The following is a 16,302-nucleotide window of genomic DNA, read 5'->3' as shown; positions in this document are numbered from 1 at the left end:
TGCTGAGGTGCCAAATCTGAGCAAGGGGTAAAGATCTCCAACCTGTGACCAAAAGGTGGGGTCAGATTCCCTGCACCAAAAGCCCACAGGGTCGAGGTGGCACAGAGGGATGAGCTGGGGAGTGAATGAGGGGGAGGTATCTACTTAGGCTCTTGGGGTGGGTGCCCAGAGGAGAAGACAAGTCTGGATTGCCCCATCTCTGGCCCTGTGCACTGGAGGAAATTTCGGGATGGCAATGAGCCATGAATTTCTGGGATCTGTAAGGGAATGGTCCCAGGTTGGCATCTGACTGTAAAGAGGGAATTGAGGTGGGGAAAAGGTCTATTAGGGCCATTCAAACCCAGCAAATTGCTTTTGGTGTTGTGTCCTCCCTTCCCACTTAAGTGACTAAGCCAGCCACAGTGGCTTTGGGCCATGAGGACAAAAGTTTCTCCTTTTGGTAGAAATCCTCCTCTTCCACCTTCCTGTGGGAAACACCTGCCCTTAAGTTTGAGGAGAGACCTACCCAGGATGGCTCTTTGCCAGGACACCTGGGACAGCATTCTCAGGACCATCTGGGGTAGCACATGGTGCACTTCCCCCCACAGGTCTGCACCGACCAGCAGAGTCTTCTGCTTGAGCTCCCACCACCGGCCTGGAGAGCAGCTGCCTTCCTTCCAGCCTCCGAGGGTTCCCACACAGCCAGGAGAGGCTGCAGCGTTAGGCTGACAACTCTCTGACCGTTCAGCCTCAAGGCACACACATCCATTTTGCTGGGAAAGACACACTTTGTTACTGTACAACCTGTTTAGAGATCCCTCGGTTTTCCTATGATCCTGTGGCACAGCCAGAACCCAGAGAAGCAACAGGCAGCTTTTGTAGAAACAATTTCCCCAGTCTGTTTTAATTGATAGCACATACTCATGAGACACTTTGGACTGGTTGATGTGTGAGTGGGATTTCCACAGACACAGCTGAGCTGAAAGCTAATGCTTCCAGCTAGTGAGAAACCACTTGGATATTTAAATACCTGTACCCAGCTGCAGAGGCTGGGGTGCAAAAACAAACTTTTAAAGCACTTATTGCACTTTTATTTTATCACCTCCTTGGATAACACAGCTAGGAAGCCAGGAACTTTTGTTTTGTTTCTCAGTACTTTTCTGTTTGGCTACATGATCCTGCTTTCAGTTTCCAGAACTCAAGGGAAATACTAATTTCATGCTGTTTAACAGAGATTAGTATTTCCTGAGAAATTCCTGGGGGAAGAGGGGAAGAAAATTATGTACACAAACATTTCTATTTGCACAGAACATTTCTTTGAAATATCAGGAATTGAGTTGCTGATTGAGTTGGGTTTTTTACGTCTAATATTGAACTTGAGTTTTAAGGTGTAAATGTCAAGATGACTTCAGAAAGCGTTCAGCTTGCATCACCTCGCTTAGCCACCAGGTGTCCCTGCGCACTACACGGCGCCAGCCGGGCTGACTGAACCCATGTCGCAGTTCTTCCTTTGTCCATTGTATGCATATTTATTTATTTTAACTAATAATTTCTTTGTGTCCAGGAAGAGCTGCAATTCCATGATACTGCCCACGCATCCTGCCCTGCCACGGGCTATACGAGCGCTCAGTAAGCCGTAACAATAGACAGAAGCACTGGCCCGGGTGCTTCGTGCACACAAACCTCTGCCGAGTGTCTCCACATCCTTCCAGGACCTGTCACGGAGCAGAACTGACTGCTCCTGCTAGGCCTCTCCATAACATCTGCCCAGAGCCTGGCACAGGGCAGTCCTATATATATTTCTTCCCTGTCTGAGCTGGATGCACAGATAAGGCTGGAACGATCGGGTTCTTGCCCTTCTTCAGGCTGTCAAACCCAACACGTGACTGACCGCAAGAGAAGGCAGATGGAGCAAACAGCGGGTTGGAATCTTTTATTCAGTAATCAGTCCTGCTGTGTGTGTAACATCTTAGCAACTGGAACCCAAGTATGCAAAAATACTGAGTTTTCACAGTGAAAAACCAGACAGTATAAAATATTCCAGTATTGCCTCTTAGAACCATTATTGAAATAAGACCCCTGTTTCAAAGGCAATGTGCTCATTTATTTTGTTTGCTTTCTATGCTCAAACTCTCCCCCCCCCAAAAAATTTTTCAGACAGTAACCCTCCTTACCCCCACACTACCCACACATGTTGCAGGGTGAGAAACACTACATGAAATTCCATCCTGATTTCCAAAGGTTAATTGAAGAACATCCTCCCAGTGGTGCCAAGGTCCAAGAAGACATAGATTATTGGGACACCGAGCGGTCCTGGTGTTCTACACACCACAGACAACTGTGGTGCTACTGGACTCTGACGAGAGGCTCCGTCTCCCGGATGAGCCACCGAAGAGCTTCGTGCCGGCCTTGCCTCTCCAGTTCTGCTCCAACTACTTCCCTGCATTTCTGATGGTAGTCATTCACCCAGTTACACTAGAGAAAGGGAGGGGTACGACACTCAGCATAAACACAGAAGATTTCATGTCCTTACAAGTTATGGGCAGCCAAAGACATTTGTAGGCCCCTGTGCTCTTGGGGTCTGAGCTGTTAGGCTGGGATGGAATCCTGTCCCAAAGAGACAGACCTCTGTTACATGGAAGTGACTTGCAAATTTGACAAGGGTAGGAACTGAAGCAATTTGTCCTCGGTTATCAGAGGAGCCAAGGTTCAGTTCAGCCGACAAGTAAAGTCTCTGCAAATCACTGCCTCCAGCAAGTCCAAATAGCTACCTTGGCACAGTTTAATAAGCTTTGCAAAACTGTAAATGGACAATGCACTCCTGAGGGACAAACTGCCCTATTGATCTGAACAGGTAATCCTAGGGCAGATGTTGGTACCCTTCACAGCCCCCTTCAGCAAATGGAAATGCAAACAGGGTTATAATTATGAAAAGGGCGATGTGTCAAGGCAAAATAAAGAGTATGGTAGAAAACCAGGATGAAACAAGAAGGTAGTGACGAACTTAAATAGAAAGTTTAGAGTATGAAGCTATTCAGGAAATAAATGCTGCTGAGCAGGTATCACAGAAGTCTGCTCAGAGTTCACAGGTACTGAACTGGGGTGTGGCTGAATGAGACTGGTCACAAGCAGATACAGACAACATGATAGGACAGTCATCACGTAGTCCCTGGGGACACAGCATGATAGTCCGAGAGAAGCAAATTAAGGCAGGAGTAGGAAAAGAGATGATAGTGGCAAATATCATATCAAAGGAACTATCAAAACAACCTAATAATCAGGATCCTTGCTGCCTTCATCATAGAATAATTTAGATTGGAAGGACCTCTGAAAAGCTTGTTTAGTCCACCCTCCCACTCAAAGATAGATAAAGTTTAAAAATAAGTCATAGTGCTGAGGACTGCTCTCCAGATCTGTGAAATGAACAGAGGCCAGTGGCCCTTGTAGAACAAGGTGGTTCTAGTGAAAAGGCAGCAATGCAAACCTGTTTTACTCACCTCTTTTTGAGTCAGCAAATTAACATCAATCATTTTCGTCTGTATTGGAACCAGGGTTAAGGGTTCAAAAGTCAGGCTCCCTCTGTTTTTGAAATTGTACTGCAGCAGAAAGACAAAGGGGTTGTACAGTTTTAGAAACGGCTCCAGCCAGATCACACTAGCACCTTGGTTTGTGTCATCACTACAGAACCACACAGGAAACATTCAGATGAGAGAGTAGCAACTTAAAGTAGCATTTTTCTTCCAGCTCAAGCAAAGAATCTCAATATAAACCTTAGTTATTTCTTTCAGTGGTCCCTTTCTAAGGGCCATGTGCAAGGTCACAGCTGTATAGGACTTTAGCTTGATGATTATATGATTATTTTCAGTTTGGCATTTCTAAAAGCATAACCCAGTCAGGCTGGCAACTACAGTGTCAAAATCTGTCTGTACTTTTGCTTTGAATGCCACTGAAGACTCTCTACCAGAGAGGAAAATCCCACCTTGAGAACGTCAACCAATCCTACAGCAATGACTCCAATGGGCTGAATAAGATGCTTCTGGTCTTTCATGTCCAGACATAAAACATTTTAAAACAACTCACACACACACACATTTCAATGTATGGAAACTCTGCAGAAGTATAACTGTCTTCTGTGTCCCCATTAGCAAGAGAGACTTAAAATCAGTGTTCACCAATGTGGAGTTTTGGAGACCAAGAATCTTGAGTAGGATTCAACTGTCTGCAGCATGGTCCCACCTCAAGTTCCAGTACTTTAAGTTTTACAACCAGCAAGTTGTGGAGAAAGGTGCATCTTGAGTAGGTCATTCACCTTGGTTTCAGCAGGGATCACAAGGACGACATTTTCTATTCGGATCCCAAAGGACCCATCTTCATAATACCCAGGCTCTGCAGAAACAGACAGTAATTAACTAAGCCACATGGCTGCACTGTACAAGTACTTATTCCCTATGGCCAAACTTCCCCTCTATGGCTTTAGTCCACTGAAGTCACTAAGCAATCTTGACATCAAGAAACCACAGAGGCAAACAAATTTCTGACTCTACTTAGCCTGCACGGAAGCCCCGAGCAAGGTGACAGCAGAAGTTCTCAAAGAGAGAAGAAACAAGACAGACAGCCCTCGAGCTTCAGAGAGTCTCCTTGCAAGGCAAGAGAGAGCACAGAATACATCTGTTCCAAATACATCTGTTCCAAATACCAGAAACTCTGAAAATACTGATGTCTTTATGAGAGGCAGGTGGTTAAATAACCCTTTCAGCAAAACACTTCTTATAGAGAGTGTTCCTCTGACTCCCTGAGAGGCCTTTGCACCTCTGAAGGAAGGTAGATCTCTGAGCAGGCTGTTACTTTACTACTGGAAGAATAAGGCATGTAAAGATTTAACAGCTGCCTCAAATAGCCCATAGCAAAGACAGGATTAACTCTTGAAAGCTTGGTGTCCACCTTGTACCACAGCCAGTTCTTCCACAGCACGCCAGAGCCAAGCTGGTCAGGAGCACAGGTCTCCTGAGGTTTGCACTGTACAGATCAGGAAGCAGAACTGCAGCACCTGACTGTAAAGGTGCTTCATGAAAGCTAAAAGGAAGCTTTTTATCTAGAGAGCTTAAATGACAAAATAACAAGAAGGCAGGACCAGAACTTTTGATCTGACCTTTCCCTTACACCACTATCAAATTTATTCCCTCTGCATCTTAATGAACTTGGTCATCCCCCCCCAGTAACCAGAGAGTCACCAGTGCTAAATACCATCAGACACGATCATGCCGGCCTCCAAGGGCTCATCTGCAAAGGTTTTGTAGCTGATGCCACAAGGACCCTCATGTACATTTAGGAAAGAGCCAACTCCATGTCCTGTCCCATGCAGGTAATCCAAACCACAATCCCACAAGGCAGAGCGGGCAAAGGAATCTAGAAGGTGACCTGTAGACAGACAGAGAGAGAGAATTTAATTGAGGCTCCCTCAAAGAAGCTGATAATCATACTGAAGGCTCAAACCTGGAAAACATGCAAAAAAACAACAACGAAAAAAACCCAAACAAACAAAAACCCAAACAAACAAACAAAACAAAAACAAAAACAAAAAAAAACCACTACAATCACTCCCTCAAAGAGCCCCACAACCAACCAAAGAAAGTTAAGTCATTGAATGGTTAGAAGTTACAGGGTGGATTTGGCAAGTCTGACATTCAAGCCCTTTCTCAGTTAAAGAGCCTTGCTCTCTCCTGTTACAGAGGTCTTCAGAAGATGGTCTGTAACAGACACATTGCACTGCTGCTTGCTCCACTGGTGTTTTCAGGAAAGAATCTAGTGGTTAAGTGTCCCACAGAGAATTCAGTACCTTTCTTATAGGGAGCTGCACTAATTAAACTCAAAGTAGGACACTTGCCAATTGTATTTGGTGAACTAATCAGCCAGACTTCTTGCCTGATGGTCAATCATTTCAGACTGCTTTGGCCAGAGGACACAGAATTTGCATTACCTGCACGTGAACACCAAGCCCATATATCCAAGTTCAGCCACTCTTCAGTTTCAGTTCGGGTTTCTCGTACCCCTATGTATGCAGCTGCTTTTATAACTTGCCTACCCAAGAATGCAAACTGAAGAAAACTCTAAAAAAAAATGGTTTTGTACAAGGTGTGACCAGGGAGAAAATAGTTCTGCAAAAAATTCACCAGAGGTGAATGTATGTCACAGCTTCTCCTGCACAAAATCAAAACAGCTCCTTTGTGTGTCATTTTCCCACTGATACAAGAGATTTCACAGTAACTGGAAGAGAATTAGACAGTCCTTTTGAAGCTGGAAAGTGACCTCGCTTTGACAGGGTCATTAGTAAAGAATAAAGACAATCTCCAAGCACAGAAAGGCCACAGATGGGCTAGAGTGCCACTGACTGATCAAAGTCACTATCACCATCGAACCAGAGCACTTCAAACACCCTTCAGACTTTCCCCCTCAGACTTTCCAGCACTGATTGATGATGAGAGGGAAGGCATCAGTAATCTAGAATCCAAACTGTTGTGATGGAAATAGAGAGTTACATCAACATTTGCCTAAAACATCTAGACCTGTCAACCATAATGTTGTTCTCAGACAACTTAATGGTTCTTCAGAGGTCACTGCTGTCGTCAAAACACTCCAACTCACCAACCCACCTTTGGTTCCATTTGGGAAGATGGCTGCACTCACAGCTATATGTCCCTTCAGGACATAGGTGAAGCATTCCTGTCAAAGAAATGTGTGCCATAAGTAAACAGGGAAAGCCAAAACTTTGTATTCCCCAGGAATGGAAAGAAAGACTGCATCTTGTGGCAAATTGTGGAGGATCTGGAAAAACTTGCTCATGCTCTCCTGTGGCTGGTAATGCCAAAGAAAACCACGAGCAGAAAGTTTAAATTACTCTGAAGATTCTTCTCCGGTAATTATGGAAGTGCGTCATAAACTCAGGCAGCAGGTTTAGCAGCAGGATTCACCTGACCTACATGCTTGATTTTCTTTATGACTGTACTTTCACTTCCTGAGCATACCCTACAGCATATTTTTGTCACTAAGTGAACTGTAATGATGAAATTAGTTTTCATTAAAGAAGCAATTTAAAATAAACAAAATTACATTGCTGAATTTCCAACACAGGCCTTCTCAGGCAAGTCTGAGACTGATTTTTTATATGGTACACACCAACTGGAGCCTTGCATAAGATACTGAGCTTTGCACTAAATTACATCCCCCTAACTCCCATGTTGGACAAGCCAGTAATGTTTATCCTCAGCCCGCTGATTTTATTACTTTTTAGAGGAGCCATGCCATTTTGCAGATGAGAACTGTGCATTTTAAGATAGAAAAGTATCAAGTCTCTAAATCACTTTTATATTTTGAAAGCCCAAAGTCTGACAGTTTCCTTTTCAGTCTTTATCCAAATGCTGTCACATACTAGTAAATAAATGATACTTGATAAAGCACTTTGACTATACAGTAAGAGGGCACATTACTAATTTAAGTATCTCTAATAATGAGGGTCAGATCACAAAGCACACTGAGATGCCAACTTACCTTTTCATAGGCTGATGGTGTGCCAAAATGCATTGTCCTGGTCACATCTGTTGTACCATCTCTTCAGAGGCAAAGATGCAGAAAGCAAAGGGATGCAGGAAAAAGAAAGATCAAAGTGAGAATACACAGAAAATCCAGTCACACTGCAGCAAACCAACCAAGCTCATAAAGTCATCTGCTCTGTGCTACACAAGCCTGATGATGTAACAGTTCTTAATCTCAAAAATTCCTGAACAAATGCCCTAGATGCGGCAATAATGATTTACAATTCAAACTGTTATCTTTCAACCATAAGCATCCCAAAACTTCTCGCAAATTAGGATCTAAACTGCTCATAAAAATGATGCTAATTTGAGGTTCAGCAACTGGTACCTGTCCATTGAGAACAGGCCAAATTTAGTCTATTTGTACAGAAGATGATTCATCAACTGCTTAAAAATATATACTTACGCACAAATGACGGCCACCACCTCAGGAAAGGGAAGTGTAAGAGGGTATAATATCCTTTCATCCTCAGGATGTCTTGTCCTAAGATTTCTACAAACTATCCTTCATTTGGATAGGGGTTAGTCTGAGATGTCAGAAACTGGCTCAAAGTTCCTGCTCAAAGCAGCATTTTGGGCCTGCTGTCAAAAACACAATGGCTCTTGAAATAACGAGTTCCCTTTGAGACGCTCACTCCTGTCCCTGGGCTCTTCCCCAGCACACACAGGCCATGGTCACAAAGTGCTCACGGTTTAACTTCTCAGCAGGGACAAGCAAAGCATCCCTGTCACAATGCTGTGGTAAGTGCCATTGATGTCCAGATTATATTGTATTCAAAGGGCTGCTTTTCATAGTGGCACTAAGGAAATCATTAATTAGGCCATCAGAGGGGAGGAAAAAAGATCTCCTTGTAAAAATCTTATCAAAGGATGTCTGTATGGTTCTTTTTCAAAGCTCTTCCTGACTGACATAACAAAAAGGCATAGCTCTAAAGACAAAGCTCATCTCAAAGGAGAAGCCAGGCTTGTCCTGTATCTTCCTGAACAAGCCACTTCTCATCTATTTACATTGGCTAAAAACATCACTTCTCTCATTTTCCGTGGAGTCAGTTTTCTATGGAGTTCCACAGTAAAGGAACTGAGGCCACTGAATGGCACTGTCAAAACAGCACTGAGTGAATCTTCAACCATGACGCCTTCCCAAAAGCAAACTTAAGATCCAAGTGGCCACTGGGATGAGGAAACCTGACTCTGAGTCTCTCTGGAAAGGCAGAGATAGGGTAGTGCTGTCCTGCTCTTTTGCTTCACCTTGTTCTAACTTTAACATCAGTCAAATCTGCCCCCAGGGCAGATCCTGGCAGGGTAGGTGCCTCACCCAGCTGTGCAGGCTGCTGTGTAGGCAGTCCAAGGCTAAGCCAAGGCAGTCAGGCCTGCTCCCTGTTACGGTAATTCTAACACGAGTGTGCCAGGTGTGCAGAGCTGCAACACACAGAAAAACACACCACCAGCTAAAGCACAGCTCCCATCCCAATGGGAATGGGACTCAGATGGGAACTGCACCTTGACATTTTGTCCTTTACCCCAGCAAGGCCTGTCAGCCCTCATCTGCTGTCCTGCTCAAAACTATACATTGCCTTGCTTGCCAAGGCAACTGTGAATTGACCCTGCAGGGGGTCACTGGGAGCAGAAAACCCATTCATCCCACTTACTTGTACTGTGCTCCTGAGTCCAGGAGGTAGATCTCGTTCACAGACAGCGTTCTGTTGGTCTCAGGAACTGGCCTGTTCAGTTAAACACAAAGTTTTTTGTTCCACAGTTTTAAGGTGTCCAGCCCACATCTGCAGTTCAGAAACTATATTAAGTGCAAGCTTGGATGTGTCAGCTCTGATTTTTTGTGGCAGTGATGGAAATCCCACACATGCTAAGCCAGGGATCATACTGAGGGGAGTATTTGTATTCTGCAAATAGCACTACAGTACAGAGAATAGCTTTGTTGCTTCCAGCAAAACCCTCAACATCTGTTCCTGGATGTATTTCAGAACAGTTTGCACTTTATACTTGTCCTTCCCAGACTTCTAGCTCCAAAATAGCCCTTTTCTATGGCCCTGAGCAGATCAGCATCATAATACATGCATGTTGCCAGCAGGGAAAGATCCTTATTCAGTAAGTGTGGAATAAAGAAAGATAGCAAGCAGCATCTCCCTGGAGTACTCTGTTGTGACTCCATGAAGAAGCAAGACACTCATTCCAGCTTGTTTGCTGAAAGATGAAAGGAGACTCTGTGTTTCTCTTACCTGTAGTGAATGATGGCTCCATTTGGACCTGTGCTTGATATGGTAGCAAAACTCAATTCAACAAAGTCTTTCTGTTGACTGAAAGAAAAGATTGTGATCACTACAGCAAAAGTGAGAGGAGCACACCAGGCACCTGGGCACCTGGAGTGCCCCATCCTCAATTTCACATCACCTCAGCCTTCCCCTTGGCCATGAAAGCCATCTGGGCCAGCACATTTAGGTAGAAGAATTGTACGATTTGAAGCCCTCTTCTCCCAACCACTTGGAAACCTGCTTTCCATCTCTACTCTTTCCTTAGAAATAGAAAATTCACCACCCAAACTACCCAGGGAAGAGATGTGCTGAACATTTTCTACTTTGCTACTTATATACTCAAAGGCATTTTAGAGGACCTACTGATCTACACATGGGAGTAACCCTCAATACAAATGGTGTTCCTTCTCCATCAGAAGAGGAGGAAATCTAACTTTTACATCAATTCCTCTGTGGTAAGAAAGCAACTCTCTTGTATTTAAGTGTCCTAACCTGCAGCACTCCTCATTGCTATCTCAAAAGAAAAGCAGATAGGATCCAGTGGGCTGGGACTTGTATCTCCCAAGAGACCCAATTCTTCACAACTCTTTCAAGTTTTCAAAGAAATCCTGTAGTAATGGTTTGTCCTCAGGTAAAATATATCTGCAAGTGAGATGGATTTCTAAAGAATAAAAAACAAAGGATAAAAACACCACCCAGAAAACTTCCTCAGAGTGGATTTACTTTTTACCTGCGGAATTCCTCTGCTTTATCTGCAGCTATTATTTCTGTTACTGTTCCCTTTGGAACCTAGTGGGCAAAGACATGGGTTGAATTAGTACACTGATGAGCAAAGAAAATGCTATATGCTTAAGCACTGGGCCTTATCTGTGCATTATGAAATCCAGTCTGGAAGGGTCCTCTTTCCAGGTTTTCTGTCCTCATTCCTCAGTAATGACAAACACAAACCTAGCAATATTGTGCAAGGCACATGAAAAGCAGGGAGCAGAGATGGTCACAGCAGGATTGCTGAATCCTGACTAGGGAGCAGTTAGTGCAGTACTAACTTCACTGAGATATGTACAGAGCTAACATCTCACAAGGCAACATCTCCTCACAGACAGGTTACACTAAACTTGAACAGTTCTCTCCAAATAGCCCATGGTATTAGAAATTTTATGCTTTTAAATCAGAAATGGAAGCAGTTGCAGGAAAAACAAAGTATGTTAAATTTTACTTTAGGCATTTGATAAATTAAAACCTGTGACACAACTTCCCCAGCACTAGATAACAGGCAAAGGGGGCAGGAGCTAGGTTTCAAACCCCTGAGGCAGACTTCTTGAGCTACTCAGACATGTAAAAAGGCACCTTCTGGAAGTCATCAAGCCATCTCCATAAATAAAGTCAATGGACTCAGACATGCAGTAGCACAGAAGGAGCACAGCTTAGTAAGCTGCTGTGTAACACTGCGCGCCCTGCACCTTCACTGTCTACTTCTAAACCAGTGAATACACAAGTAATTTGTGTACACCATTCATAAATGCCAAATCTGCTCATACTGCCAGACAACCCTGATTATCATGACAATAATTCCAAAGTATTCTATCAAGCTGGATATTATTTCATTACTTACACCACCAAACCAGCACAAGACAGTATCAATGCTACACTAAGCCTGTTTAGGTCATTCCTCACTTATTCTAGCTTTGGTCTGTGTAAAATGAATGGGAGCATGTTTTCAAAAAAATTCATTCAGCCTTAGATAAAAGAATAATTTAAATCCACACCAAAAAGAATCACCCCAAACAAACTCCACCAGATGAACCCCCAGGTGTTTCCCCACTTTTAGCAAAGGCACTCTAAAGACTAGCAAAAATTTTATGCCAATGAATAATTTTACACACCAATAAAACCTTCAACTTAAAAAAATAATACAATACCTCCTGTTCCAGCCAGTTAAAGAGCTCACACAGGGCAACAGCATCTTTAATCTATAAGCACAAGAAAAGGGAATTGAGGGGAAAAAAAGATTTATCAAGCCTCAGTATAAACATGTTTTGATGCAAAACAAACCTGCAAGTTTCCAAAACACAAACCAACAGATGATCTAAGAGGTTTTTGCAGGTTTTTGCATCCTGTAATTAATATAAGCACTGGAAGTGTATCTGGACAGCTAAATAAACATTAATAAAGGTTTACTTCTGGGACATATCTTACTATGAAGAATTACCAAGTACCCAGCAAATACTGGCTTTACCTCACTCAAGACTTTCAAGACTCTTTTGCTTCAACACACACGATTTGGCATTTCAGATAGCAGAAGGTAACGACACAACACATCTGGTGATGTGACAGGGGAACATGTCCTTTGGGCACATGGGCACCACACAGCCTCTGTCACACAGCTTCTGGTTCTCTTGCATGATGACCCCCATTTTTGTTCCTTTTCTACTACATGCTTGCAGCATGCAGGGGCAAGAAGCAGAAGGCACATGTACAAGAGCAAGGCACAACTTTGTCCTCAGATGGCAGGTGACAAAGTGTCTCTGCTCAGTACAACTACTTTTACTTCCCCTTAACTAACAGGGAGAAAAAAAGCATTGAAATAGAAAGTAATAGTTCCCAAGAACCTAAAAGAAAATATGGGACAAGCCCAAAATTGCCAGCCCTGCTTCAACTGGCACATTTCTCCTGTTGTGAAAACTGCTGCTTAAAAACAAACAGGAAATAAAAGTTCAGCTCCACCACAAACCTATTTCACAGGCAGCTTCTTTGCTTGAAAATATGAAAATATGGGAAATCAACCTTGTTTCCAGAGTGTCATGATGACAAGACAAAAACAGAGTGCTTTGAGGACACTGGCTGCTTCTGAACATCTTGGCCTGTGTTTTGCACCATGTGTTGAAGAATGTCTCTGTGTTCTTTAGGCTCTGTTTATTCAAGTGATAACAATTTTAAGACTCCACTGACAAAGAAAACATAACTAGCAAAGGGGAAAGAACACCCCTTTAAGGGCCTACACTCCAAACAACACTTCTCAAGTCTGCGTGGTCTTCCAACAGAGCAAGGCTGTTTCCTCACACTATTGCAAATGTTCTTCTTCAAGGGAATGCTAAACAAGCAAAAAACCTGCTTCAACAGCAGTGTATGTCTGACAGAAAGCCTTTTTTATCCTGTCATCCAAATTCTTGTTTGCTTTTTATCCATAACATTAAAACTGAAAGGAAAATGTAATTTCTTTCCCTAAACATAAAGCAAATCTGTCGCCATGTGCAAGGAGACTCTCAAGGCTTCACTTACATGTGCTCTTCTCATGCCTTCTGTTTCCGACGCGTTCTTCACAGCTTTTGCAATGCAGATGGGGGTATATGGGGTGAGGTATCGGTAAGCCTGCAGCAGAAGGACAGGGATTACTTGTGGATTAGTCAGACTACATAATCCTACAGATTTAATAACTCAGCCTGGCCACAATTTGTACTTTGGCAGCCTCTCTCACCCTTCAGCGCAGTGAGATACTGGTTGCTAGTATTCAGCTAAGTGCACTGGGGAGTAAAGAGGAGAAAACGGTCCCCGACTGAAGGAAGAACAGCCACAGGGAAATCCAAAGAACTAAAGAGTCATTAAGCAGGGGGAAGATCTGGATATCCTCAATACCATATATATATACATATAAAAATGTCTGAGCCATAGGTTTCCTGTTGCTGATGTACACTGAAGACCCAGAGACAGCCAGTGAGAAATCCCAGACACTAGGGTAGAACTTGGGCAGTGGAAACAAACCTAAAAGTCACCTTGACTTGTTACCTGACTGTCAACCTCAAGTGGCAGGGAGCAAAGGGTGCCCACCCCAGGTATCAAGCACTGGAGTTGAATCTGGCTGGCCCCACAAGGCTCTGTCTCCTCCAGCACTGAGCACCACCACTGTTAATGATCAGCAGCTCTGACAAACACATCAGGACCTCAAGAAAAATGGAAGGCCTTTGCAAAGTAGAGCTTTACATGCTGCCCATTGTGAAAGGAGCTTATATCAGTGGTTTGAGACAAAGCTTTCCCGTGCCTGGATGGGGTGACCCTGCATTAAGAGCTAGTAACTGATCCCTTACCACTGCACACTTCCCCAAACATCAGCTGTCCTCAGATTAGCAGGAATGCTTGGCTGGTTCTGAGCACATCTTCAGAAATACACCAGGTGACTTGCCCAAGCCTCATCACACTTGATATCAGAAGAAGGAAGAAGAACCAAGTCTTTTGCCCCACAGTTCTCTGCTCTACCCATTATATATCAGGAGGTGGGATGAGCACTACAGATGCACAGCCCAAGTGCATCTTGGCACTTTTTTCCTATATTCAATGCATCAGCATACAAATAGATATCACTCAAATTCATGGAAAGGCCCAGTAGACCCTCAGCAAAGACCAATTTCACATAAATCCTACATGCTCAAAATTTCCAAAGTCTTAAAAACAGCAAGACAATTACATAATTTTCATAATGCAAAGTAAAAAAGAAATCACTTTCCTGACAAAAAAGTCAGGAAAGTATTTTTATCAAAGACAGGATAAATGGTCAGATTCTTGGATTGGCTTGCCTTTTACAGATACTGGTAGTTCCATTAATCTTCAGTGAAAAGCATATTTACATGCAGCTGTAAGCAAATCTATAAAGGGTTTGCAGATCTGTGTTTAATAATGGACTGGATTTTTGCCAGTGTCAATATTTGGCTCTGATGGAGACAGACAGTAGATGGACTTACAGCACTAATGTTCTTCAAAGCACTGCAGGCCAGTTCTCAGCTGGTGTGAAGTGGTGGAGAGCCAGAAAGGAACTACGAAAACTTTGGCTCTTTCAGTGACTCTCTAAGTGGTTTTTAATCAAGACATTTCAGTCTTCTTCTTCTGCTTTCTATTGCACAGAGCTCCCTGAGGCAGGGACTCTCCCCATTGCATACAGAGGGCATGTAGCACTGGAATGACTCAGTATCAGCCAAAACTTCCAGAGCTCACGGGGTAAATAATGTCACTCCAACTCATTACATTCCTTAATCTAGGTCAGACGGGATGCTCTACATAAATCATCTACAGCAACTAACCCAAGCTGGGAATAGACCACGGACTACACCTACAGCAAGGGGCTTTCTACGGTGAAGTTAAAAGAACAAAAATGTATCGTGAATCCTCCATAGACTCACAAAACAATATTTATTCACAGTATCTGTTAGTTACTGGATATCACTGTAAACTGGATGGCATTCCAGAGAATGTGATCTCTAGCAAACAAGAGATGTACACAAGATGCATGGAAACCAGCTTATTTGTCCATAGCTGCTGCTGCTGTATTCTTCCCCAGGTATCTCCTTTCATGGCTGCTGGAATATTAGGTGGACTGTGGGAGTCCCAGACAGACAAATTCAAGTACAAGGGTAGCAAGATATAGCATGTATGGGTGTACAGAAATTACTCTGCTGCTACAACTGTCCCTCAGCAGATGCACTCACTGCATGGACAAGCAATGCCTGCAGGTTATCTGTGTCCTCACAAGGTTCCCTGCTGCAACAACTCTGTCACCTTGTCCCTCCTGCCTTTGGTACAAGCCCGATATCCTCAAGCTACTGAACTAAATAAGGGCAACCACCTTCAGACACTCAGATCAAGCCAAATACACCCTCCCAGAGGTCCTGCTCAACTTTCAATTTCTGCAAGTTTCCAGTTCTTACTGCTGGTCTATGTAAGGCAGATGCTCCACCCGTGGTCAGAATGACCCGAGTCCACCCTGTTCCCTCTCTCCCTCCCCTCTCTCGCTGTACTTGTTTTTTCTTAAGCTGACAATTCTTTGGCTAAATCGGCTTAGCGAGTTAGAAGGGCAGCTCCAGTGAGAGCAACTCCAGGATTAACAACCCCTCAATACCTCAGCAGGGCTGGAGCCCTTCAGCACAAGCTCCAGCCTACATTGTGCTTTGCAGAGGGGAAACTGTGGTCAGTTGCCCTCATTCACACCATTCCTAACCAGGATGAGCAGAGAAGAGAAAAGTATTTTCCCTTGCAAGAGCCACTGACCTTGGGAATGGCCTCAGTAAGAGCATAGCTGGCTTTGTCGCTGAGCCACACTTTCTCCTTGTGTGAGAGGCCTGCACCAACAGCCTGCAGCTCTGACAGGATAGATCCATAGGGCATCACCTGGATTTTAAACTCAGGCTCCAGGGTGGAGTCAAGCTGTAAGTGCTCCCTCACAGCTGGGTCCATCATCCGGTCACCATCAATGAAAAGCCTGAGAAACAAATTGGATAGAACAAATAGGTGGGACCACGTCGGACAGTGGCTGGAGTTAAGGAAGGAATGAGAGACCCTTCTGGCAACATTTCAGGGAGAAAGGAGTTTGTGAATTATGTGCTATACTGTGTCCTATGTTGTTTTAACCACTGGCCTTCACCCAGCTTAAATCCCGCTTCAAATTTAAGATGTGCCACCCTGCTGAGAGGAAAGGGGCTGAC

The 16,302-nt window shown here is 43.8% G+C and overlaps 1 protein-coding gene across 4 annotated transcripts in view; it reads right to left on the bottom strand.

The window, feature by feature from the left end:
- Positions 1 to 1,886: 1,886 nt before the first annotated feature.
- The window catches only part of XPNPEP1 (X-prolyl aminopeptidase 1), a 31,902-nt gene continuing 17,486 nt past the window's right edge, over positions 1,887 to 16,302 (bottom strand). For 3 of the 4 annotated variants that reach the window (XM_027692174.1, XM_027692175.1, XM_027692176.1), the window contains exons 10-21: positions 15,869 to 16,079; positions 13,115 to 13,204; positions 11,755 to 11,805; positions 10,566 to 10,624; positions 9,803 to 9,880; positions 9,218 to 9,289; positions 7,525 to 7,585; positions 6,630 to 6,699; positions 5,224 to 5,397; positions 4,289 to 4,365; positions 3,477 to 3,575; positions 1,887 to 2,454 (exon numbers count right to left, since the gene is read on the bottom strand). In XM_027692174.1, the coding sequence (XP_027547975.1) occupies positions 2,326 to 2,454; positions 3,477 to 3,575; positions 4,289 to 4,365; positions 5,224 to 5,397; positions 6,630 to 6,699; positions 7,525 to 7,585; positions 9,218 to 9,289; positions 9,803 to 9,880; positions 10,566 to 10,624; positions 11,755 to 11,805; positions 13,115 to 13,204; positions 15,869 to 16,079 (1,171 nt within the window). In that variant the 3' untranslated portion in view covers positions 1,887 to 2,325. The remainder of the gene's footprint in view (positions 2,455 to 3,476; positions 3,576 to 4,288; positions 4,366 to 5,223; positions 5,398 to 6,629; positions 6,700 to 7,524; positions 7,586 to 9,217; positions 9,290 to 9,802; positions 9,881 to 10,565; positions 10,625 to 11,754; positions 11,806 to 13,114; positions 13,205 to 15,868; positions 16,080 to 16,302) is intronic. The other variant, XM_027692177.1, reaches the window with a different exon arrangement.

The sequence above is a fragment of the Neopelma chrysocephalum genome, unplaced genomic scaffold (assembly GCF_003984885.1).
Source record: "Neopelma chrysocephalum unplaced genomic scaffold, ASM398488v2 Primary Assembly neopelma1_85, whole genome shotgun sequence".
NCBI lineage: Eukaryota > Metazoa > Chordata > Aves > Passeriformes > Pipridae > Neopelma > Neopelma chrysocephalum.
This window is presented reverse-complemented; position numbering and strand designations above follow the sequence as displayed.